A 23,871-nucleotide genomic window follows, 5' to 3' on the forward strand; every position below is an offset into this window, starting at 1 on the left:
AAGAGTGAAGGCTATAAAGGAGGGTGGGTGGCTCTAGCAGTCAAGACATGCTGTGTGCTTTCTGTTTTAGCTATTACAGAGCTCTGCTTAGTTTGAAGTGAAAAGCTGACAAGACCCAGTTCTATGGATTCTGCAAATGAAATACCATCAATTCCATCCCCACCCGCTCCACCCAAACCACTGCTTTATGCTACATCACTTATAAAAGATAAACGTATGTAAATTAAGGGGAACTATGCCCTGGTGGTGATAGTGGTGGTGGTCAAGTGTTGGACTGGTAACCACAAGATCAGTGGTTCAAACCCACTAGCCACTCCAAAGGAGAAAGATGAGGCTGCCTGCTTCGATGAAGAATCAAAGCCTTGGAAACCCTATAGAGAGTTGCTGTGAGTCAGAGTAGGACCCTGGTGGCACAGTGCTTAAGCACTCAGTTGATAATCCAGAGGTTGGTGGTCTGAATTCAGCAGACGCTCTATGGGAGGAACACGTGGCAAAGACAACAGCCTTGGAAACCCCGTGGGGCTGCTCCACTCTGTCCTACAGGGCAGCTAAGAGTCGAAATCAACTTGATGGAAGTGGGTTGATTTGGGGCCTTTTGGTGGCTCCCCTCTATTCAGCTATATCTATCTGATTAAGGTCTGTACCATTCTGAACTGGCATCCTTAGCTCATGGCATTCTTGTTCTTTCTCAGCTGTCACTCCCACAAGCATCTCTGAGCTACCACGAGTGTATTAGCATCCATCTTCACTTTTCTAGACTGATATTGTAAAAAGGCACCTTGACCCTGAGGAGTTGCCAATGCAGGAATCATGGAATTTGTGCTAAATATGTATGCATCATGCGATTTTATCTCAGATAACAGGCCCTTTAGCTCAGAATAGGAATCAGTGTTTTTGAATCTGACCTTCTACACGCTGCTAGCAAGTTTCAAGTAGAATTCATTTCTTTCTGAATTATTGATCATTCTAGTTTTTAACAGTCAATCGCATTGTCCTGTAATCTCTATATCAAAGTATCTTACCTTGAATAAATGGAGAAGTCCTCTTCTGAGAGGCCGTCTGAGAGGTTAATTCCATAGACGTCTTTCATAGACTGGACCACATTCTAGCATTAAACAAAAAGGAAGAGAAGAAAATGGCCAGGAAGAATTTTCAGACAGCTAGCCTATTAATAATTTCCAAAGATAAAGAAAACAAATCTATAAAAGCAACACAATTTTTCTTCTACCTATTCATGACCATCTCAGTTACTGGTCCAAAAAAACTACATCTTTCTATTTCCACTACAAGTAGCTTATTTTAAGGTTAAACCCCCCTATTAAATGATTACTAGTTGCTTTCCTATAGTGCAGGAGTTGACAGCTTTTTCTGGAAAGGGCCAGGTAGCAACAATTCTAGGCGGCGGGAGCCATACCCTCTGTGCTGCAACTACGTGATTATGCTCGTATCGTGGACAGACAGTCATCTAAGACTGTCAACAGCCACGGCTGCGTTCCAGCAATACTTTACTGAAAGGAAACAAAGCAGGCAACGGTCTGGATTTGATCCATGCTCACTTTGCCAACTCCTGATATAGCGGAGTCAGGTGTTACATGATTATATTTTATTAGGCCCGATGGTTACGTATTTGGCTGTAACACACGGTAAGCAGTTCAAAACACCAGCTGCTCCCAGGGAAAAGACCAGGCGTTGTACTCCCAGAAGGATTTCCCTCCTTGGAAACCTGGAGGGGCAGGTCTACCCTGTCTTATAGGGTCGCTATGCATCCTCATCATCAATGAAGCGAGTTTGCATTTGATCTACTTCTCAATGACTTTTGACACTTTCTTTACATCAAGCTTTCCCAATGCGAGATTTGGTCTTGTCTGGCTCATTTCCCTTGTGTTTCCCCTGAGCATGTCAGCATGTCAAAGGGAACAGGAAGAACTTTCCACAGGGGCTACTCACACTGGGCGGTGTAAGACCTGCATCCGCACAAAGTGAGCGAGGCTATAAACGGCCACTGCTCCCTCAAGAGGAAGGGCTGCTCAAAGAGGGACCAGGTTCTCATAAAAATGCTGAAGTGACAAGAAATCCAACGTTCTCTGGGGCGCAAACACCCCAACTTAATTCCCAGATGTACCCATTTCCCATTTCTATGTAAATGTATTCGTCCCATGCACTGGCTCCAGCCCCACACATCAAAATGTGTTAAGTCTGATAACACGCCATTGTCTTGCTCTCAGTCTAAAAACAACCCTAAAGACACACACACACACACACACACACACACACACACACACACACACACACACCTCCATCACTTTGGCACTGTCTCCCGTGTCAGTCATCTTCACCGGCGTGGAGCGCTGAGACACTGAGCCCTCATCCTCCCGGTCGGTCCCAGAGTCGTCCTCTGAGCTGCTGGACACAGCCTCCTCACTCGGGGGCGGCGGGGCGCTGGCGGCCGTCTTGCGCTGTAACACGGCTTCTTCTCTGTTGCTTTTGTTTCTTTAAGAGAGAAACCATGAACGTGCAGCAGATTTCATCTGAACCCTCAGCCCTCTCAGTACATGACTCTGTCTCAAAGCCTTGTCTCAGAAACACAAGAAAACCGACTGGAATCGGCTAGTTTCTGGGTTTAACTTGGGCTAAAGGGCTTCACACTTGTATGTCACCAAATGCATGTAGGTACCTTGTATGAATTTGAGCTCTGCGATGCATTCAGACAATAAACGGAACGTACTTGCGGAATGCATACAAGTCTTCTCACCATTTGGCAACCGTCATCCTTCGATCAAAACGTTCATAATGGTAGCTGAACACTATCCAGAAAATGTTGTTTCTTAATTCAGGAAGTATAGCACTACTTTTAATTTTGTGAAGAATGTATAATATTAATTTAAAGAATCCACCGTAAAAGTACTTCAAAAGATTTGTGGGGAAAAGTCCATGACCTTTTCATTCCATTTTTCCCACAAACGTTTGAAGCTCCTTCGTCTAAGGGGCTAAAACATACCACAACACTCTGCAATGTTCCAGGAAAGAAGACGCAGAGCGACCTGGCCGTGGGCTCGGTGCTACGGAAACAAATGCACCCTGATCATCTGTCACCAGGAAATCACAGTCGATAGCACTCCTGCTAATTCACTTATCCCTTGAATTCTAAATCTCACGTGATGTTCCCTTTCCGAAAATTCTCCTTAGCATTCAGCCCAAGGCTTAGCATGCGGTAGCTACCTAGATGCTTCAGGGCTTAGCCACTGAAATGATGGATCTGGGAAATATTAATACAAGAAGACTTCCAAAAGATTCTGGTGGAAGGGAGTTTAAAGTTGCTGGAAAAAGAATAGAATGGAATGGAATTTTTCATAAGCTGTTTGAAGCCCCGTCATGTATGCCATTGCATCGTGAGTAGCTATAGTCCAACTGGGATCGCTTACCTCCTCACCAGGACGACCCAAACTCCCTATCTACACTGACCTTCTGGTTCGAGTCTAGGGGGAATCCTATCAGAATTAGGTAGGTGACAGATTCTTTTGCTAAAACATAACACATTCCAGTCCAGCTCTAAGCCTGAAGATGCCGGCGCGGCCGGTCCCCTTGCCTGTACTTCTGTGTGTAAGATGACAGTCATACAAGAAGTGGTCAGTCTTACAGCAAAACCCTTCATCTGAGCATGTTTGCGTCTATGTTTCTGGACGGCAAAATTAAATGCAAAGAATACAGGGCGAGGGGACACAACAGGAAGGAGAGAAGCAGCCATTGGTGGGCGGGGTGGGGTTGACAAGTTGTTCAAAATGGTGAATGCACAAACGATGATCGGATAAGCTCCCACCCCACTCGCAATAAAATATGTACAATGAGTCAGCCCAATGGACCTACATCTCCAGGGAAAGACTGCACGTCTAGAAAACACAGGGCACGACGCAGACCCTGCTGCCTCCCTTATGGCAAGTGTGACGTGAGGGGGCTTCGAAAAACGTGTGGGAAAAGCTCATTATCTTTTTGTTCAATTTTTCCAAAAACGTTTTGAGGTCCCTTCACACATGTAATTTACAAAGCCAAAATGCAGCGGGTGGCTGAACTTTTCAAAACGCCAGCTCTCCATGCTGAACATGTTAGTGACTCCGATTCTCTAATTCCCTGACGAGATACCGTAAGCAGACTGCGTAAAGGGATGTTGCCAGCTTCCGGTGGAAATTATATGGCCCGGGCTATGACTTTCCAAGACTTTTTGAAATCCTAGTTCATATGCAAATCTTACCCCAATACTGACTTTCCAGTCTCATCGGGTTTACGCACAGTAAATGGGCTGGGATCGATGCCAATGGTCTTGGGCATAAAGTCCCTGGAGAAAGAAGAGGGAGAGAAACAGAAACCGCTGCATGGATGGTTGCCCAACACTCCTCTGAGCCCTTGAAGCTACGTACACTCTAGGCTGAATGTTGGGCAGCTTCGTGGACAGGGTGTACCTCACAGCCCAGGTACGAACCGCAGGTACTCCGTAAGGTCCGTGCTAGCAGCCTTCACCGTGAACTCCCTGTGCGTACACCTCTACTGTGTTGAACTTAAGGTGTTACTTATGGGAACAATGCTGCTATCTGGATGTACTGTTACAATGTTTACCACCTGGCCGTATATCTCGATTAGTTGTCAGGTAAAATTAAACTCATAAAAGCCAAGGGAAAACAGGAAGCTGTTCAGTTTTATGGGCAATGTTTTTAAGCTACACCACCTAAAGAGACTGACATCATGATCAAAAACGTGGGGTACAAGTGGAAGAATCAACATCTACCTCGTCAGGCCAAGGTTCATTCATGAAGACACTGTTGGAACACCTTCCACAGGAGCCGTTTTAATTTACCACCTCCTGAGATGCGCTACAGCTGTCCCCTCGTTATGCACGGGCTGCCTCACCACATGGCAACAAGCTAGTAGGTAGTGCCGGGACTCATCAACTCCCAAGGCAAGCATGCTGCTCCAAGTGCGCAAATGAGTGTTATGTTTTCGAAGGAAAAGAAAGCAGACTGTGTCGGCTCAAAGGGCTCCTTAAGTTTGAAAACATTTAGAAATGCCACGGGCTTTGCTTCTCTTTCTTTCTTTCTGAACACACATATTCCGTGCATACAGCAAATGCCATTCATTCATCCTTTGAGGCATGGAGATCCGCTAGAATAAGAGTTTAAGCCTCTAAACTTGAACACGTTTCATGGAAAATCGACCAGGGACCCACAGTTGCACTCTCTGACCATCTGAAATGCAGTCAGCGTTTAGTGGCTCCTGGAGAAACAAGCCAGGAGCTTCTATATGAAATCTCGGTGTACATGCAAGGGGGCTTCAAAATATGCATGGAAAAACAGAATGGAAAGATCATTGAGTTTTCCCATGAACTTCTTGGAGCCTCCTCGTACTACACATTAGATATCAATGCCAAAGGGAAACCTTTTAACTTAAAGATCAAATACTGAAAAAGTTATTTGATGTGCTCAAATTTCTCATGTTGGTTCCATATTTTCCTAGAAGGTCCTGCCAAGTTCTAGAAGGGGCACAGAATAATGAAATGTGTCCAAAGGTGACAGACCAGGATGGGAGGAGTCTGGACACGTCACCGGAGCGAGGGAGGAAGGAGTGGAAGACTTTCTCCTGAGGCACCATTAGGTAGCTGTGCACGTTAAAGCTTAATACACGTACTGCTTGCCCTCTCAGGCACTCCAATGGTATAACAGCTACCAGTCATGATTGATTGCCTGTGCCAGGCACTGCATTAGGCACTTGGTGCATATGTGTGTGTGCGTGCATGTATGTATGTATGTGTGTGTATGCATATGCACATGTACAGGAGGCTTTGAAATGTTATGGGAAAATGGAATTAAAAGATGTCATTTTTCCTATGAACCCTTTGAAAACCTCTTCATCTTTGTGTTTATATGTTATACACACACACACATACACACACACAAGGGGGTAACCCCCTAAAACAAATTTTTTTCCAAAGCTATGTATTTAAAATTTTTTACAAAACAACTTTATCACCTTCAAAGTATTCTCCATTACACTCAATATATTTGTCAAATCTGCGATTCCATTTTTCTAATTCATCTGTTTGGATGGCTGACCGCACCTCCCTCTTTTTGTTCTTCACCTTTTCTACACTGTCAAATTGGTGTCTTTTCATGTTCCTCTTCATTCATGGAAACAAAAAGAAGTCGCACAGGTGAGGTCAGGTGAGTTAGGTGTATGGGGCAAGAGAAGAATGATGTTTTTTGCCAAAACTGGTGCACTGAGATGGCTACATGAGCAGGTACATTGTCATGGTGGCAAAACCAGTCTCCCACCAGCCACAAATCAGGCCTTTTTTGTCACACACTGTTATGCAATCTTCTCAGAACTTCTAAATAGAAAGCTTGATAGTTTGACCTGGAAACGAACTACCAATGCACTATGAGTCAACATGTTCATTCATTTGGGAAGTTGACAAATGTTCAGAACAAGATTTGTCTTCAATCGGCATTTCACTTCTTTTGAAACAAGAAAACCACTTGTACACTTGAGTTTCCCCCCTAGTGCTGTCCTTGTAATCTGTGTTCAACATCACAATTATTTCTGCAGCATTTTTCCCTGAGCAGTAAACAAAATTTCACAGCCATGTGTTGTTCTCTTAAATTGGCAACCACAAAAAATGAGGTTAGAGCAAAACTGCTTTCATGAAAAATTTCACTGTGGCCAGAGAGAACCTTCTCAGGTGATGCCACTGGGTGCACTAACTCGGAGCAAGTTGCTTGATGCTCACCTAGCAAGGAAAGAGAGGCACTATGAAAGCTCTGCCCAGCGGAGCTTTCTGCATTTGAGGGGTTCCCCCTCGTATACATGCACACACAAATATCCATAGGAACGATAAAATAGAGCTCAGGAGGTTTGAATAAGTTTCTTAAGGCCAGTTAAGCAGTGGCCGATCTATGATAACCAAGCCTTTCTAGTACCAAAGACCATGTTCATACCACTCATTTGTGTTAGTTCTCAATATCTTTATGCAGTTTCTAAAACTGAGTTCGTTCCAAACACTAAACTAGGACCTAGGGAAAGCAGCTGTGAACTTCTCAGTCAAAAGGATTGAGCTCCAGTGTGTAACAGTAGCAGGAGCTGCCGCTTGACGTGGTCGGCTTTCCATTCGCAAGAAGCCACCTGTGCGGTAAAATAAGGCGCATCTATACACACGAGCAACACCAGGGCCCAGGAACACGGTCAGTCTCAGCGTACCCACCACGTACCGTGCTGAGCTCGTCATAGCCAAGCAAAAGGTGTCATCAAAACTGCTCAGCTCATAGGGCCGGAAGAAGTCGTTGTGGATGTCGATCTCTTCCTCGTGCTTGTGAAACTTCTTCACCATTAACTTCTTTAAGTTCGCGGCACAGGTAACTACGAGAGATACGGCACGTTACTCATCACGCCTGTAGACGGTGCGTAGGCAACATTCATACAACGGCCACAGTATTCACAGAGCGCTCTGTGGGAGCTCTGGACGAGGTGCAGCCCCTGCCTCTGGTCCCCACACGCTTGGAAAGGAGATGTGCTCCCTGCTCGGAAAACCCAACGCGAGTGCCACAGACGTGACAAGCTCGCATGAGGCACGAAGGCGCTGAAGTCTAGGCTGGGTGGAGAGCTTATTTTCTTTCTTTCTTGATTTTGAACTTGTGGTTGTGCTTTGGGTGGAAAGTGTACAGAGCCGATTCGTGTTCCATCCAACTATTGAGACATAGTTTGTTTCCTGACCTGTGACCTCTCAGTGTGGCAGCACACCTCCAGGATTCCCTGTCCCCCTTAGTCCTTCTTTCCCACCCCTTCCTGCCAGGTGAGCTTTGTTTGGGGGCAAAGGCTTTCCTTTGGGCCCGTATGTTCGTGTGGAGCAGCACGCTCCTCCCTGGTGGTTTTCTTGACTGGCCTGTCTACTGTTTGGCTGAACGCTGATCATGGGTTGGCCTGGTTAAATGTATATAACATACTCTCTGCCTTTGCCAGGAGATATTACAGAACCTTATCTATTCACATAGCAATAAGAACACCAAGTAGTTACTTATTTCTACAAAATGTGTTTAAAAAAAGGATTTAATGCTTCTAGTTTATATGGGTCTGCTTCCAAAACATGTATCACACTAAAAGTGAAACAGGGTATCTTACCTTCATCATAAGGCAGTGGTAAATATTTGATTACCTCTGGTGTCCACCAGTGAGTGTAACTGTGAAGGGACAATAAAAGCATAAGATGAGCTGAAGGTAATTATTGGTTTCCTAAAATTCATCGTCCACCACTTGTCTGTCACTGCTGGCTTATGCACTGCTGCCATGCTGGAAGCTATGTCACTGGTACTTCAAATGGCAGCAGGGTCCCCCACAGACAAAGTCAAACATTGTAATGAAATGTGCAAAGCCTCAGAAGACCAAAAGGGAAGAACATACGCAGCATATCTGAACCTGAACAGAAAGTTTCAAGTTCAAGTTGTAGTCTTGAAAGATTTGATGGGCAAAATATGGACTGATGCAGGAAGCATCGAGAAAAGGTGGACAGAATGTACAGCGTCACTGCGCCTTAAAGAACTATTCCACAGTCTGCCATGTCAGGAGGTAGCATAGGAGCAAGAACCAACGCAGTTCACGAAAGATGTTCACATGGCACCGAAAGCATTAGTCAAAAACAAGGCCACAGGAATTAATGAAATACCAAATAAAATGTTTCATTAAGCTGATGAAGCACTAGAAGTACTCACTCATTTATGCCAAGAAATTTGGAAGACAACTTCTTGGACAACTGACTGGCAGAAATTCTTATTTGTTCCCATTCCAAATAAACATGACTCAAAAGAATGCTCAAATTATAGAACAATGTCATGGATATGACATGCAAGTAAAATGTTGAAGATCATCCAACAATGGTTGCAGCAATACACTGACAGGGAGATGCCAGAAGTGCAGGCTGGGTTCAGAAGAGGACATGGAACGAGGGATACCATTGCTGATGGTAAATGGATCTTGGCTCAAAGCCAAGAATACCTGAAAGATGCTTACTTGTGTTTCATTGATTATGCGAGGGCATTCGACTGTGTGGACCATAATAAACTATGGATAACCTTCAGATGAATGGGAGTTCCAGAACACTTCGCTGTGCCCATGAGGAACTTGGACATGGATCAGGAAGGCAGTGTGTGACCAGAAAAAGGGAATACTTTATGGTTTAATATCAGGAAAGGTGTGTGTCAGAGTTTGTTCAATCTGTATGCTGAACAAATGATCGAGAAACTGGCTTATATGAAGAAGAATGTGGCATCAGAATTGGAGGAAGACTTATTAATAACCTGTGGTATGTAAATGACACAAGCTTGCTTGCTGAAACTGAGGAGGACTTGAAGCACTTGCTGATGAAGATGAAGGACTGCAGCCTTCAGTAAAGATTATAACTCAATGTGAAGAAAACCAAAGTCCTCACAGCTGGACCAATAGATAACATCAGGATCCGTGGAGAAAAGGTTGAAGTTGTCAAGGATTTTGTCTTGCTTGGATCTGTAATCAATGCTCATGGAAGCAACAGTCAAGAGATCAGAGACGCATTACACTGGGTAAACGTGCTGCACAAAGCCTCTTTAGAGTGTTGAAAAGCAAGGATGTTACTTTGAGGACTAAGGTGAGCCTGACCACAGCCTCATATGCATGTCGGCCATTGACTAAGGAAGACCGAAGAAGATTCATCACCTAAGAGCAGATGATCTGAAAGAATGGTGAGTGGCCTTCTCTCGAAGGCTGAAGTTAATTGGAAATAAAGCTCTGATGAAATATATAGCCAAAGGAAATGCTCTATTAAAGTTCATGAGAGCCAAGGCAGGAAATGAACACAGTGCATCGAGTTTGAAAAGAATTTCTTTTTTCTCCAACAGATTTAGAAAATAAAGAGCCGATGGCCAAGAAGGATAGAGAACGTAATAGAAATGAAGGACTTTCTAGAAATAAAATGCTGACACTACGCCCTCAATTCCGGGTATGAGAAGTAGGGGAGTATTTAAACGAGGCTGGCAATAGAAGGAACTGTCCCCCCAATGAACTTGGATTGAGAGAGGACCACGGCTGAAAATGGTGAGCAGCATTCTGGGCCAAGGAGAAGATGGAAAAAGGAACATTGTGTCTACAGAATAAAAGGGGGAATGTGCTCTGATAACAGGAGAGGCTTCTAAAGCTCTGATTTTGAGCAGTGCGTCTCAGAATTCAACGGACATACAAATCACTCAGGATCTAGTGAAACGGTAGAGTCTGATTTAGTAGGTGGGGCTCAAGAGTCTGCAGTGATGTCACCCTCCCCGATGATGCCAACGAGGATGGAAAGGCCAGAGGAGGGAGAGGCTTTGCATGGGGAGGTTCGCTCTCGCGTCCAGCATCTACCAACACCCACTCTGCGTGGTGCTAGAACTGCAGTGTTGTGAATAAGGAGAGGACGCGCTGGGAGGGGAGGAGGGAGCTGATAGTACAAGAATGAAGATGCTAAAATTCATTGTGGTGCTGGTGACACGGCTCTTTTTAATATGTTGAAACCATGGACATGTAGTTCCCTCACTGTACATGTCAATAAAACTGAAAAAGAATACAATGAGAGAGAAGGCTGAGCTGCTTCATTGAGACTTGGCTCCTACATTCACCCACCATGCCAAGGTTCATGCTGAAAAGAGGACAGACACAAGATGGGAAGCCAGCACGGTCCAGAAGACCGATGGGAGCTGTGGAGTCCTTCTAAACGCGCTCGAGAAAGCTGTCCAGGGAAGAGATGTCGCCCAACTTATCAAAACCACACCCTCACCCTGTCTCCATCAGGTGGTCTGGTGTGGGTGGGTCCGTACTCCTTCAAGGGATGATGGACAGAAATGATCCTAGACATGGGCAGATACAGTCGCGATGCTCTAATGTAAGAGGTGTGTGTGTGTGTGTGTGTGTGTGTGTGTGTGTGTGTGTGTGTGTGTGTGTAAGGGGCGGTGGTGGTGGTTTGGATTCCAAAAACTAGGCATCAGTGAGTATGGTGTCATTCCCAGCTAGACAACGGACTCAAGTACTGGCTAGAGATGTGTCATGTCACCTGAAAGATGGCTGGCTCTAGGAATTCACATATACTCACTAGAACAAGCCACCCCAAGCGAATCACATTTTCTTTCCTGAGAGGTGGAAGGTTCGTTGTTGGGGGTGGGAGGGACAGTACGGATGCGCACACGTGTACTTGTGTAAATTCTATTTTGTTTGTGATGGTCTAGGCTTGGCTGTTGCCACCCAGCTGAGTCCAACTCACAGCAACCAGGTTTGCTACGCTTTTTTTTTTTCTTCCAAAGCACCCCTGGGTGGATTTAGCTGTTTAATCAAAAGTTAGAAGTTTGAGTCTCTCCAGAGGCACCTGGGAAGAAAGGCCTGGCAATCTACTTCAGAGCGATCAGTCATGGACAACCCTCGGGGGCAGAGTTTTATGGCAACTGGAGTTTGTTCCAACCCTGGCCGAGGAGGAATGGAGAAAAGGCACCAGCTGGCACATGAAGACTTTGCCTAGAGAATGTGGCTTCCATTCACACAGAATGCGTGTTAACTGGGAATACATTGTAAGGGGGGGGCGGAGCAAGAGACAGTCTTGTATTAGTGACGAGACTGGGTCAGACTTGCTTTTTAAATTTACTGAAGAAACAGACCCATTAGCTCAGGCAAAAAAGAGCTTTTGAGGATGCATGAAACTGTCCTGAACTATTGAAGACAGCAACAAATGGATGAGGAAATGACGCTCCTTCGTCTCAGTGGACGGCATCAGTTAGGTCCGAAGGGTAACTGACAGAGAAGCATATCTCAGCAGCAGAAGAAGAAGTGTGTAGGTCAACTGTCCAGAAACAGTTGTCCTCAACCGGCCACTTCCCACTTGCAAACCAGGACCTGCCAAGCAGTGCTCGGATGCCTTCTCCCTGGGAGACAGAGGCACGCTTGTATCAGGCATTGATCAGGGTCAGGAAACCTCCCAACTCTGAGGATCAATAACATAGTGAATGCTTAATATCTCAAATCATCTTGGTGATACCGTAGGCACTGACTCAGTAAGTGGCATCTTGGGCGTGTGACATCTTGCCCTTTTCAGAGCAAAGCTTCTGTTAGTGGTTTATTTCATCTTCCTTTATTAAGAAATAAAAATACTCTTTCTGAGTAAGCCCCTGGTAAACACAGCATAAAATACAGATGGCCTCCAAGTGTGGGAACATAGGCAAAGGCATATTAAAGGTACACTGATGTTATGCTAAGTGGTTAAAGTATATTATATCTACATTTCTAGATTGTATGGTCCTTCCGGGGTTATAATAAATTATACAATTAGGGAATATAATCTCGTTAAAGAACAGTAACACCACCACTAAGGTCAATACAAGTCAGAACTGACTGGAAAGCACTTAACACTACTATCTACTTTATCAGGTGCTATGTGCTTTATATGCATCATCTTATCTGGTTTTCAGAAAACCCCAAAATCATTCGGTCCTATTAGTATTCCCATTTTACTGATGTGGCTGGTATGAGTTAAACCAGGTAAGCGATTTTCTCGAAGCCCCCAGCTCTTGAGTAGCAGGCAGTGGAGTTGATTTTGCGTCAGACCCAGAGCAGCATTTTTCTCATCTAGAAAATGGGGCAGGAACAGCGGCTTCCTTTAATTGCCACCCATAGGCTCCAGGGCTGCCTGCTTCCCTGACGGAAGGCAAGGTAAACAAGTAGTTTAAGTTTAATCTAAGCTGTTATTATACAGCTAGTTACTGCAGTAAACACCGAATTCGGGTCGTTCCCATGTTTTACATTAATGCTCTCAATACTTCCAAGTGATACAAAATATTAGAAAATCAACACATTTACCCAAAATCAATTGTCATCACCAAAGCTAAAATAGGTAATTGTGCTCATTTCTTACCACATACGCACCATCAGTCCCAAACACTGTGTTTATCAGAAAAAATTCACATAAGCAATCATCAAGTACTATTAAATTTAATGGGGAAAAAAGGCCAATTTTCATTTACAGGAAGAGTAAGCTCAAGCATTAACAAATCTACTCCAATAAGATGTCCTCATAAGAATAAATTTAATAAAGATATAAGCTCTGACACTTTTATACTATCTTAAACATTCATGAAGCAACACAGAATTTGATAGCAGCTACGCCATCCAATCAAAACGCATTGCTGTTAAGTTGATTCTGACTCACCACAACCTCACAGGACAGATCAGAACTTCCCCAAAGGGTTTCCGGGACTGAAATCCTTATGGAAGCCGACTGCCACAGTTTCTCCTGCAGAGCTGCTGGGGCTCAAACCACTGTCCAGGACACGTGCTAACTCACTAGTCGTTTGTGGTTTGTAGACATAATTAGCACAGCTGGCAGTAAGCCTGCAATGTGCATAGGAGGCTTCTTTGCGCACAAAAATGAGTATATCAAACTGATATTGCAAGTTGAGAAAGGCATTAGGGGAGAATCTGACATCACAGACCTTTGAGTAAAATAGATCAGGCTCGAATCTAATATATATCCACTCCTCACTTAGTGACACTTGTTATCATTTGTGGCAGTTTATACATATTCTCCTGTCAACTTGAGTGAAGGGGTAGAGTCTAGCCTGTCAATCAGGTCCTAGCCAATCATGCTTCTGTGTGGACATGGCCTTCTCCCGAGGATTCTTGGCTTCACCTTTCTGCCTTCCTGTTGGCAAGCCATATAGAGCTACAGTGATGGCAGCTAGAACCCTGGTGCTGGGGGAACCACTTGGAGACCCATGCCAGCGCCGATGCTTTCACAACCACTGGAGCCACAAGACTTTCTACCCACTGCCTATGATCTTCCTGCATTTGACACCTTTGCATGTATTGTGTGAATCTGAAGAGGAATTTAAAGACTTGTACTGGACAGATGGGTTAATATCAGGCTTATAAACTTGATCTGGGTAGGGCTGGGATGTTTTCTTAATATACAATTACTCTTTGATATAAAGCTCTCTCTTATACACATATGAATGTCTCTGGACTTGTTTCTCTAGTCAATCAAGACTGACAAAGTATTCAAAGGCCAAGTTGTTTTGTAAAAACAACTTTAGATGGAAATGGAGGAGGACCACATCAGATGAAAAACTGGAGGATGACCACATCATTACATAACTAACAAATTATGTCACTGCATACCTGTCCAGGCCAAGTTGACACACAGCCTTAACCTCCACAGCCAGTGTTACTCTCATGTTACACTTCAGCATTCATAACATACGCCTTTAATATACAAAATAGCAGGATATTTTTTATCATTTTAATAGTTTTATTATTGTTGTAAATACAAGCTGTCAGCTAATGAGATGGTCTGACAGTGAGGAGTAGATGTATATTAAAACTTTTGCTCACATGTCAATTAAAAACATTGAAGAGACATTTCATTACAACCTCATACTGACCCTGGGGGGATGTGTCTAGCATCTTCATTTTGCAGATGAGGAAAATGAGGCTTGGAGAGACTGAGTAAGTTGTTCAAGGTCATAAAACTGCAGAGATCCTACCTCAATGCCACCTGACCCTGAAGCTCATGCGGTAGGGTCTCCTGTTAAAATGCCTCTTGAGAAGATAGGCGCATCTTTCGAGACTGCTAAAGGGGTGGAAAAGGGGGAGACCTCTGCCAGAGAGACACAGTGGCTGCAACAACGGGCTCAAGCTCAAGAAGGGCTGAGAGGGTGGCGCAGACCAGGCCGTGCATCATTCTGCTGTGCAGAGGGTTGCGACGTGTTGAGCCGACGCAATGGGACCTAACAACAACAAGGGAGACAGTCCTGTTTTCCTAACACTCTAGACTGGTGACTGATTCCAGAAAGCCCAAACTGGGTGGTAGGAGTGCCAGGAGAGGTTGCACACCACGGGGGCTCTCATGGTCTTCGAGAGTGTCAACAAGAGCTGGGCATGTTGCCAAGAGAAAAGGACACTGGAATGCCAACGCTTCATGCCACACATAGAAAACCAGAAGTGACCCCTGCAACTTTAGAGCCCTGGGATTTCCATGTCTGCCGGAAGTATTAAACAATGATGGCCCTTTGCTTTAGTGGAACTACAACTTATGAAAAGTACTCCCCTTACTAACCACTATTTCCCCAATCTATCAGGACATCAAAGTACGACACTTCTGATGGCATAACTGTAGTTTAGTCTCCATGCTTATTTTTGGAAAAGAAAAGCAGTCGATATTCAAAGTGACATTAAATCTGAGTTTAAATGATAGACTGGAATGGAAAATACCTTCTTCTTGTTGGTAAAAGTTTCATGGTGTTTTTGTGATGCAAATAGAAATCCGTGGGGAGTTCCCAGAGGTGAGGTTTTCCTTCAGTGGGATGGAAGACGCCCAGGAAGAGATTAATGGAGTCTTGTCTGTCAGCATCTAAAACACAAACATTTGTATCTCAGGAATTCCATTGCTGATGTACACAACTCAAGGAACTTTTCCACAGGAGGATCGCAGTACAACTGTACACTCATAGGACATGTCTCTAAAAATAATAGTATGAGGGGGCTTCAAAAAGTTCATGGGAAAATCCTACTGTCAGTTCATTCCATTTTCCTGTGACCTTTTGAAGGTGCCTCCTAGCTGTGCTTCAAAATTCATATACTGATTTTCTTTATGTGAGATCCAGGATCGGTAGATGTCTAGAGACAGTAACACGTTTCATAACTCATAGTAGGGGATTTAGTAGTTCATAGTAGAGGATTTGGGGGCTAATTGAGAGGTAAAAAATAATAGGTACAAGAATGAAGAAACTGATCTGCAATTGACTGAGGTAATCATTGCATAACTCTTTTTAATATGTTGAAACCAGTGAATTGTATGGTACACGAATTATATGTCAATAAAAGTTACATTGCTTGCCAATTGTCTCAATTATGCAATAAAAATCTTATTTGAAAAATTAGATGAATATGTATAACAACCAGCAAAATGTTTGACTTAGAAAACAAATATTCAATTAATATTTTAATTTTTTAAAATGCTTTACCATTTATAAGAATTTTTTCTTTGTAATTGTAATTTTGTCAGAAAAAAACCTAAAACCTTTCTATCCAAAAAAGGAAAGCTTTTATGTTTTGTTTTTGATAGAACGGCTTTCCATTGTTGTGCAAACAAAGGGAGAAGGCTGGGAAGATGGGGCTCTGTGCTCCAGTGAGGAGTTACAGTCTGGAACGTAGCAAGAACCCACAGGCCTCCCCTGTCCTAACAGGGCCTGAGTCGGCACTCACTCGACGGCAGGGAAATCCAAATGGAAAATAAGTTAATATTCATCAGATCACGGAGACACTATTAAACTTTAAATTTCTCCGCTGAAACAAACAAACATACAAAACAGATGCCCAGTATGTGCTCTGCAAGTCACCAAAAACTTCGTGCGGAATTCAGATCTCGCTCCACAGCGTTTGCATGTCCGCCTCAGAGCTCCCTCACACGGAGGGCAGGGACCAGACGAACGGCGTGGGAACTGCACTGTGCCGGCCTCTTGGGAAAACCTGTCCGAACGACCACTACGCCTGAGAGGGGCCTTCATGTGAAAATGAACCGTCTCCTCTGGCTCATTTCCTTGAAACATGGCGAAGGGGCGCCCAGATCGCCCAGGCGCATCCACGGAGCCGATTACTGTCCCCTTTCTGTTACGTAACCCTGAGCGTGTCCATTGCATGGTTCCCACTTTTCATCCTTGAAAAGATTATTTCCCATTCCTTTAACGTGGGCGATGTTTACCGCATTCTCTGCCCTCCTGGGTCGGGAGCCCGGCCTGTTCTCTTTTGTGTTTGTTTGCTCACACAGGAAGAGCGAGCTCATGAATAAAAGCCTCATCTCAACTACTCAACCACTCCCAAATTATCTTTCCTAGCCATACGAAGAGCTAACAAAGCGGACGCTGTGTCTTTTATCTTCTTTGCCTTCTCCTAATGATGCTTTGGTAAAAATGATCCTAAGTACTGGAGAGGTCTCCTGAATGCACTGCCTCTCCCCTCAAAGGCGCTCCCCTCCCGGCATCTCCGCTCGGCTCCTCATTTCCTTCTCCCATTCTTGTCCACATATTCAGGTGGGGGCAGGCATCTGCCAAACAAGTAATAACCTCTCCCTGAAATGAGTATCAGGCCCAAAAGAAAAGAGAGAGAGCAGAGTGTAAATGACTGCTTCAGGAGCAAGAAAACATTCTCATAAAATCAATTTTCTTTCAACAGCCACAGTGAACACAGGTATATCTGAAATTAATGAAACAGTCCTTGTTGAGCTAGGTGGTCATTTTGGTAAAACGAAGTAAGCAAAATCTGGTGCATTCAAATTGGAGTCCCAGTTATCAGTACCTTGACGAACCATTCCATCAAGATAATACTGCCTTTCAGATGCAAAACAAATGTGTTCATAAGCTGATTCTATGTAGGGTCTGTTTTTCTGCCACTTGTTATGAGAAAATATCACCAATTAAATGATGCAGCTATCACTTCCCCAATTTACACGGTGCAAAAGCAAACACACGGCTCCCGCAGGAAGCGCATTCTTTCTGCTTCCGCATAACCTTCGAGCATCATCATCCCCTCTCTGTAGCACCTTGCAATATCCTATTATCATCTAGAGGAGATATCCATTCTCAAGGAGTTTCTTTCATCCTCACACCTGGCACAGGCAGCCCCCCGGTTTCGAATGAGATCCATTCCTGATTGTATCTTGAAGCTGGATTTGGAGGCTGGTCACAGAGTGGGCGCATGTGATTCCTCTGTAGCCTGATGTTAGTGTCAAGGTTCCAAACCTTGGCTCCTCGTTAGAACACCCAGGGACTGGTGAAAGGACAGCTCCACGGGCTCTGTTTGCAAGCTCGGGAATCAGAAGCTCCAGGAGGAGTCCAGGAATCTGTAGATTTTTTACTGAATCTCCAGGCAATCCCAACGAGCAGCCCAATTTGGGGGCCTGGGCTTTAGTGCCAGAAAATCCTTGAAGCCTGTTCAGTAACTGAAAAGGTGCGCCAGTGTCACGGGAAGGTGATGGCAATGAAGATTCTGTTGCAGTAGGGGTTGGTTAAACCATTTCAAAATGAAAGGAAATGCGCATGGCCTCAAAGGGCAAGTGTTAGCTGTCCTTGACTCCGGCATTTGTAGCTCAAAGATTAACTGTAGAAGCTTCCTCTAATTTTCACCAAGTAGGGTCAAAGGCAAGGAACCCTGGTGGTGCTGTCAGGTAAGAACTGGACTGCCAACTGCAAGGTTCGAGGTTCACACCCAACAGCCACTGCATAGGAGAAAGACGAGGCTGGCTGCTCCCATAAAGATTCACAGCCTCAGGCACCCTAGATTGAGCGCTATGTGTCGGAATTGACTCGATGTGAGCAGATTTGGATGGTTGGTGCCAGATGTGAGAAACAACCAAATAAAGGCTATTCCTTTACTGGATTACAGTGAAGACTTCTTGGATGTACTGCTCTACATAACTTAAAATAGCATTTATGGCATTTGTGGCCACTGAATAAACTTTGGCCATAAGGCCAGACCTGGAAAGCCTGAGGCTCTTCTCCTGGCTACTTGTACCTGCAAATAAGACAACCGCTCCCAGCGAGATGACAACAGTATTTTAGATTCAGACCAGAGCTTAAAACAGGCGGGTTCTCTGCAGTTGTGGATACAAGACGGAAAAATGATCACTTGTTTTTGACACTCAAGCATGCATTTAAGGAAAGCAAACTACTCACCATTCAAGCGCCTTTCAAACAGTGAAGCAAACACACACCAATTTTATTGTTTACGGTTTTTATATAGCATCAATATAGCAAAACTGGTTTGACTTGAGCAGTACACTTGCGTTTGTTTTTACCATAAAATGTATTTTGGAACTAGACTATTTGTTACTTTCACTTTAAATAGTTTGATAAAGTGATAGCTGAAATCAGAGAGGGAAAATTATTCAATAAACAGACTAATACTGCTTAATTATTGTGAGGCAGGTTAAACCCTTACTTTACAACATACATTGAAATAAATATCAATTGAGCATTTTAAAAAGTAAATCATAAAAGAACTAGATGAAATTTAAAATTGAGTATCTACCTTTCTCTGATCCCAGGGTAGGTGAGGTTCCTAAAAGAAGTAACTATATAAAAGCTTAATGTATTTTATATGAAATGCTAAAAATTCTACATCTCAAACTAAATTTAACAGCTCTATTGAAAGGCAAAGATATTAACATAATATTGATAATATTAAAAGGCAAAGAAGAAAAATGCATCATGTATTATAGACAAAATGTTAATATTCTGAAAGTATATTCAAATAAAATAAAATTGATAAGACAACCCTGCTAACATAAATGAAAACAAACAACTGTCTGAAAAAGAAATGGAAAATGAGCATAAGAGTTCAACTTTACAGGCTAGCAAAAAAAAAAAAGAATGAAGACAACCTTCTTCTACCCTCTAAAGCTGGCAACCACTTTTCAAAACAGACATTCCTAGACTCCGCCAAGGATAGCATTCACTGCTGTAGCCTTTTGGGGAGTAACTGGGCACTTAAGAAAAGAAGAACGAGCCCTGGAAAATGTACCCCACAGCTAAGCAGATCTGCTTCTGGCATTTTCATAGGGAGAGATCAAAGATCGCAAAGGTGTCTGTGTGTTCAAAGACGTACATAGCCATGCGAGAAAGCATCACAAGGCTGCTAGCTTGGCGAGTTCCGGTGAGTGGATTCGGACTCAGCAACCCCCCAGCACAGAGCAGCCCTGCCCCGGGGGTGTCCTAAACTACAGTGCTCACAGGCGCAGATGCCAGGACCGGCCCCGCTGAGCTGTCAGCCCTCATAACCACAGTGCCGCCAAGGCTCCTTGCGTGAGCACTTAACCATTCCAAGGATTCACATGACCTAAAACTCAAGTGCAGATCTTAAGTCACTATGTAACAACACCACAAGAACTCTGTCTCCTGAATTGTAACAAGTGGCTATCACTGAAAGATGGCAATTAATTAATTTTTCCTGTATCTCCTGCAATGAACAAAAATACTTTTGTAATTAAAAGGAAATCCATCCAAGAATCAACTCTGTGCCCGACACTAGGGATGCAGAAAGAGGACCACGGGCAAGCCCAAAGTATTTATGGTAGCCCTGTTGATCGAAGGCTGATCGAAGGAAGCTAACGTATGATTCTCGTACACTGCACATCCTCAGGTAGCGCCTCTGCATCCCTCCCACAGCGGTAAGCAGAAAGAACAAGGAGAGTTCCGCTCCCACCGCGTGGTGGAGCATCTGAACACGGTCTCCCGCCCTCGCTGCCTGCCTTGTGCAAGGGCTTTGGGAGTGTTCACCTGGAGGGCTTAAGACAAAATCTCTGCTTGTGGAGGACATGTTGCTTCTCCATGTGCACATACACATACTCATTCCACTTAGGTTCCATACACACACCCCACACGTGCATGCATTATGCATCATGTATAAGAAGGGTGCAAAAAGTTCATAGACAATGGAATGAAAAGATAATGGAATTTATCCCCATAACCTTTTTTATTTTAAAATCACTTTATTGGGGGCTCGTACAGCTCCTATCACAATCCATCCATCCATCCATTGTGTCAAGCGCACATATGTACATTTGTTGCCATCATCATTCTCAAAACATTTGCTTTCTACTTGAGCCCTTAATATTGGCTGCTCATTTTCCCCTTCCCTCCCCACTCCCACAACCTTTTTTTAAAGGCCCCTGGTGTAGACAATAAATCTATAAACTGCTACAGGTGCTCCTCCCGCTTCTAATAAGATTGGAATTCGACAAGCTTTAAGCTAGAAAATCCAGGCTTGCTAAAATGTGAGTGTTAACAAAGAAGATGAGGAAGAACATACCAGGTCCTACAGAGAAAGACAAAGCTTTTCTAACATTTGTCAGGAACCTCTAGGTCCCCACGCCTTCCCAGCTGGCCCCCTCCAACTGTCTGTGCAATCAGTTATGATAAAAACCAAAAGGTGCTACTGAAAGACAAAGCTCAGAGCAGGCTAACCTGTGGAACCTTAAAAAACAATTTTTTTTAATAAATCAACCCAAGTGGCGTTTGTCCATATACCACTGATCTGTCTACACAAACCAAAGGTAAAGTTCTTAACGGCCTAGTTGTACCATTCTGGTTTCTGAGGAAGAAACTTTCTGCCCACCCTAGCTATGTACCATGAGGAGACTGATTTTGAGTTTTGCAAAAATGTTCCTGTTTTAATTTAAAGAAAATACTTCTATAAATATGCATATACTATCGACATTATGTAATACCATACCTATTTTAAGTTTAAAATAAGTGCACACCTAATAATGCCAGCTTTCCTAAAATAAAGAAGACTATTTTAGCCATCTCCTTCATAACATCATTCTTTGATAGTACCCTATTCAACCATTCCGCCTTCAGGTGTGCATAATTTTGCTTTACCATTTCCATTTTGTGCACAAACACTTTCTCAAATCATCTTCTGTTTGTTTTATTCCTTCTTTAAATCGTGTCCACGGGCATTCTCTCAGTCCTCTATTCTTATTAAAGAACACACATTCCTTGGTCCATAATCATCAGTGACAACTCCTATTATGGGGACAATGATAACAGGAGATAAGCTGAAGGCAGGATGTGCCATTTCATAAGAATAGTTCCAGTGCTTCCGAGTGACACACACTGCCAAATGTACACAGATGACACATCTTTGCTGGCTGAAAGTGAGGAGGCCTTGAAGCCCTTGCTGATGAAGATCAAGGACTGCAGCCTTCAGTGTGGATTATAACTCGATGCAAAGAAGACACAAATCCTCACAACTGGACCAATAGATAACATCATGATGAATGGAGGTTGAAATTGTCAAGGAGTTTGTCTTGCTTGGATCTACAATCAGTACTCATGGAAGCAGCAGTTAAGAGATCAAAGGATACATCTGCTGCCCAAGACCTCTTTGGAGTTCTGAAGAGCACAGGTGTTACTTTGAGCAGTAAGGTGCTCCTGAACCAAGTCATGACATTTTCAATTGCCTCATTTGCATGTGAAAGTTGGACACTGAATAAGGAAGATCGAAGGAGAATCAATGCATTGAATTGTGATGTTGAAGAAGGATATTGACAGAACATGAAAGTGCCGAAAGGACAAGTCGGTCTCGGAAGAAGTCCAGCCAGAGTGCTTCTCAGAGGCAAGGCTGGAAGACTTCCTCTTACATACTTTGGACCTGCTGTTAGGAAAGACCGTGCCTGGAGAAGACGTCGTGCTTGGTCAAGGAGAGGAGCAGCGAACAAAAGAAGGCCCTCCTGGATTTGGATGGACACAGTGGCTGCAGCCCTGGGCTCAGCCCATTAGAGGCGGCTCAGGACCCGGCAGCGTTTCATTCTCTTGTGTTCAGTGGCTGTGGGGAAGGGCTGACTTGATGGCATCCAACGACGACGATGACGATGCGGGTTGTTAGGTTAAGTAAACCTATGTATTCATTAATTCTACAACTATTCACCTGCCCTGGCCACAGCAGTGAGAACAAGGTGGTCAACAAGCAGCTCACAAAGTTCTTAGTCTCCAGGTTGGAGGTGGAAGACGGTAGAACAGACACACAACAGAATTCACTGCACAGCTACTGCCTTAATTACAATCGTGCTCAATGTACAAAGCCAAGTCACAAATGCAATGAAGGGAAATTGGCGGACGTGAAAGTCGAGCACATGAGCGGCTGGCTAGGAAGGGCCTCGAAGACCGTGTAGTAGGTGGGATTTTCCGGTGCCCGTTCCAACTCTCCGCAACCCTTGTGCAAACAACGGAAGCCCGTTGTGACGTGTGAGGCTGCTGCCCTGCCACTGTGTCAATCCAGCTTGCTGAGCGCCTGCCTCTTCTCCTCGGACCTTCTACTTTACCAGGCCTGATGTCCTTTCCTCCTCTCAATAAGTCCGAAGGACATGAGATCAAGTCTCACTGCTCACTTTGAAGAAGCGTTCTGGCTGTACTTCTTCCAAGATGGATTTTTGGATATTTTTGCATCCCATGGTAATTTCAATCTTCTTCATCAACACTGTACTTCAAATGCATCAACTCTTGTCTGGTCTTCCTTCCTTTTTGTCCATCTTTTACATGCATATGAGGCAACTGAAAATACCATGGCTAGATCAGGCGTAGCTTGGTCCCCAACACTTTAATGAGGTCTTGTGCAATAGATTTGCCAAAGACATCACTTCATTTCGTGACTGTTGTTTCTGTGAGGCAGTAGCAGTGAAGGCCAACTTATGTAGGAAACTGTGGTCAGGCCAGTGTGTCTGAAGACCAGAGGCACAGGGCCGGGATACATACGTGAAGAGGCAGGATGGTGGTGAGGTAGGCAGAAGGCAGGCCACACAGGCCTCTAGTTCTGTTGGGTATTTCTCAGAACAGAACCCTGCCCAGTCCTGGGACAGCCTAACAATGATTCTTATGTCTGAGACCACTGTTGTAGCCACTGTGTCCGTCCTTCTCCATGAGGGCCTTCCCCCTTTCACTGTCCCTCTACTTTACCGAGCATGATGGTCTTCTCCAGAGAATCGTCTCTCCTGACAAGATGTCCAGAGTACATGAGATGAAGTCTCACCAGGCTGGCCGCTAGGGAGCATTCTAGGTGCACATCTTCCAAGACCAACTTGTCTGTCCTCTGGCAGTCCATAGTACTTTCAATATTCTTTGCCAGTACCGTTATTTGAATGCATCAATTCTTCATCAGTCTTCAGTAGTCAAAGTCCAGCTTTCACATGCATAGGAGGCGACTGGAAACTCCATGGCTTGGGTCAGCATACCTTAGTCCTCAAAGGAATGTCCTTGCGCTTCGGCACTTTAAAGAGGTCTTAGACAGCATACTTACTCA

General features: G+C 44.1%; 1 protein-coding gene across 1 annotated transcript in view; it reads right to left on the reverse strand.

Annotated features, from left to right (window-relative positions):
* FIG4 (FIG4 phosphoinositide 5-phosphatase) overlaps positions 1 to 23,871 on the reverse strand; it is a 129,949-nt gene that overhangs the window by 36,172 nt on the left and 69,906 nt on the right. The window contains exons 16-21 of the mRNA XM_075554682.1: positions 15,289 to 15,427; positions 8,158 to 8,216; positions 7,251 to 7,398; positions 4,247 to 4,330; positions 2,295 to 2,490; positions 1,023 to 1,105 (exon numbers count right to left, since the gene is read on the reverse strand). Of these exons, the coding sequence (XP_075410797.1) occupies positions 1,023 to 1,105; positions 2,295 to 2,490; positions 4,247 to 4,330; positions 7,251 to 7,398; positions 8,158 to 8,216; positions 15,289 to 15,427 (709 nt within the window). The remainder of the gene's footprint in view (positions 1 to 1,022; positions 1,106 to 2,294; positions 2,491 to 4,246; positions 4,331 to 7,250; positions 7,399 to 8,157; positions 8,217 to 15,288; positions 15,428 to 23,871) is intronic.

This window comes from Tenrec ecaudatus, chromosome 7 (genome assembly GCF_050624435.1).
Source record: "Tenrec ecaudatus isolate mTenEca1 chromosome 7, mTenEca1.hap1, whole genome shotgun sequence".
Classification (NCBI taxonomy): domain Eukaryota; kingdom Metazoa; phylum Chordata; class Mammalia; order Afrosoricida; family Tenrecidae; genus Tenrec; species Tenrec ecaudatus.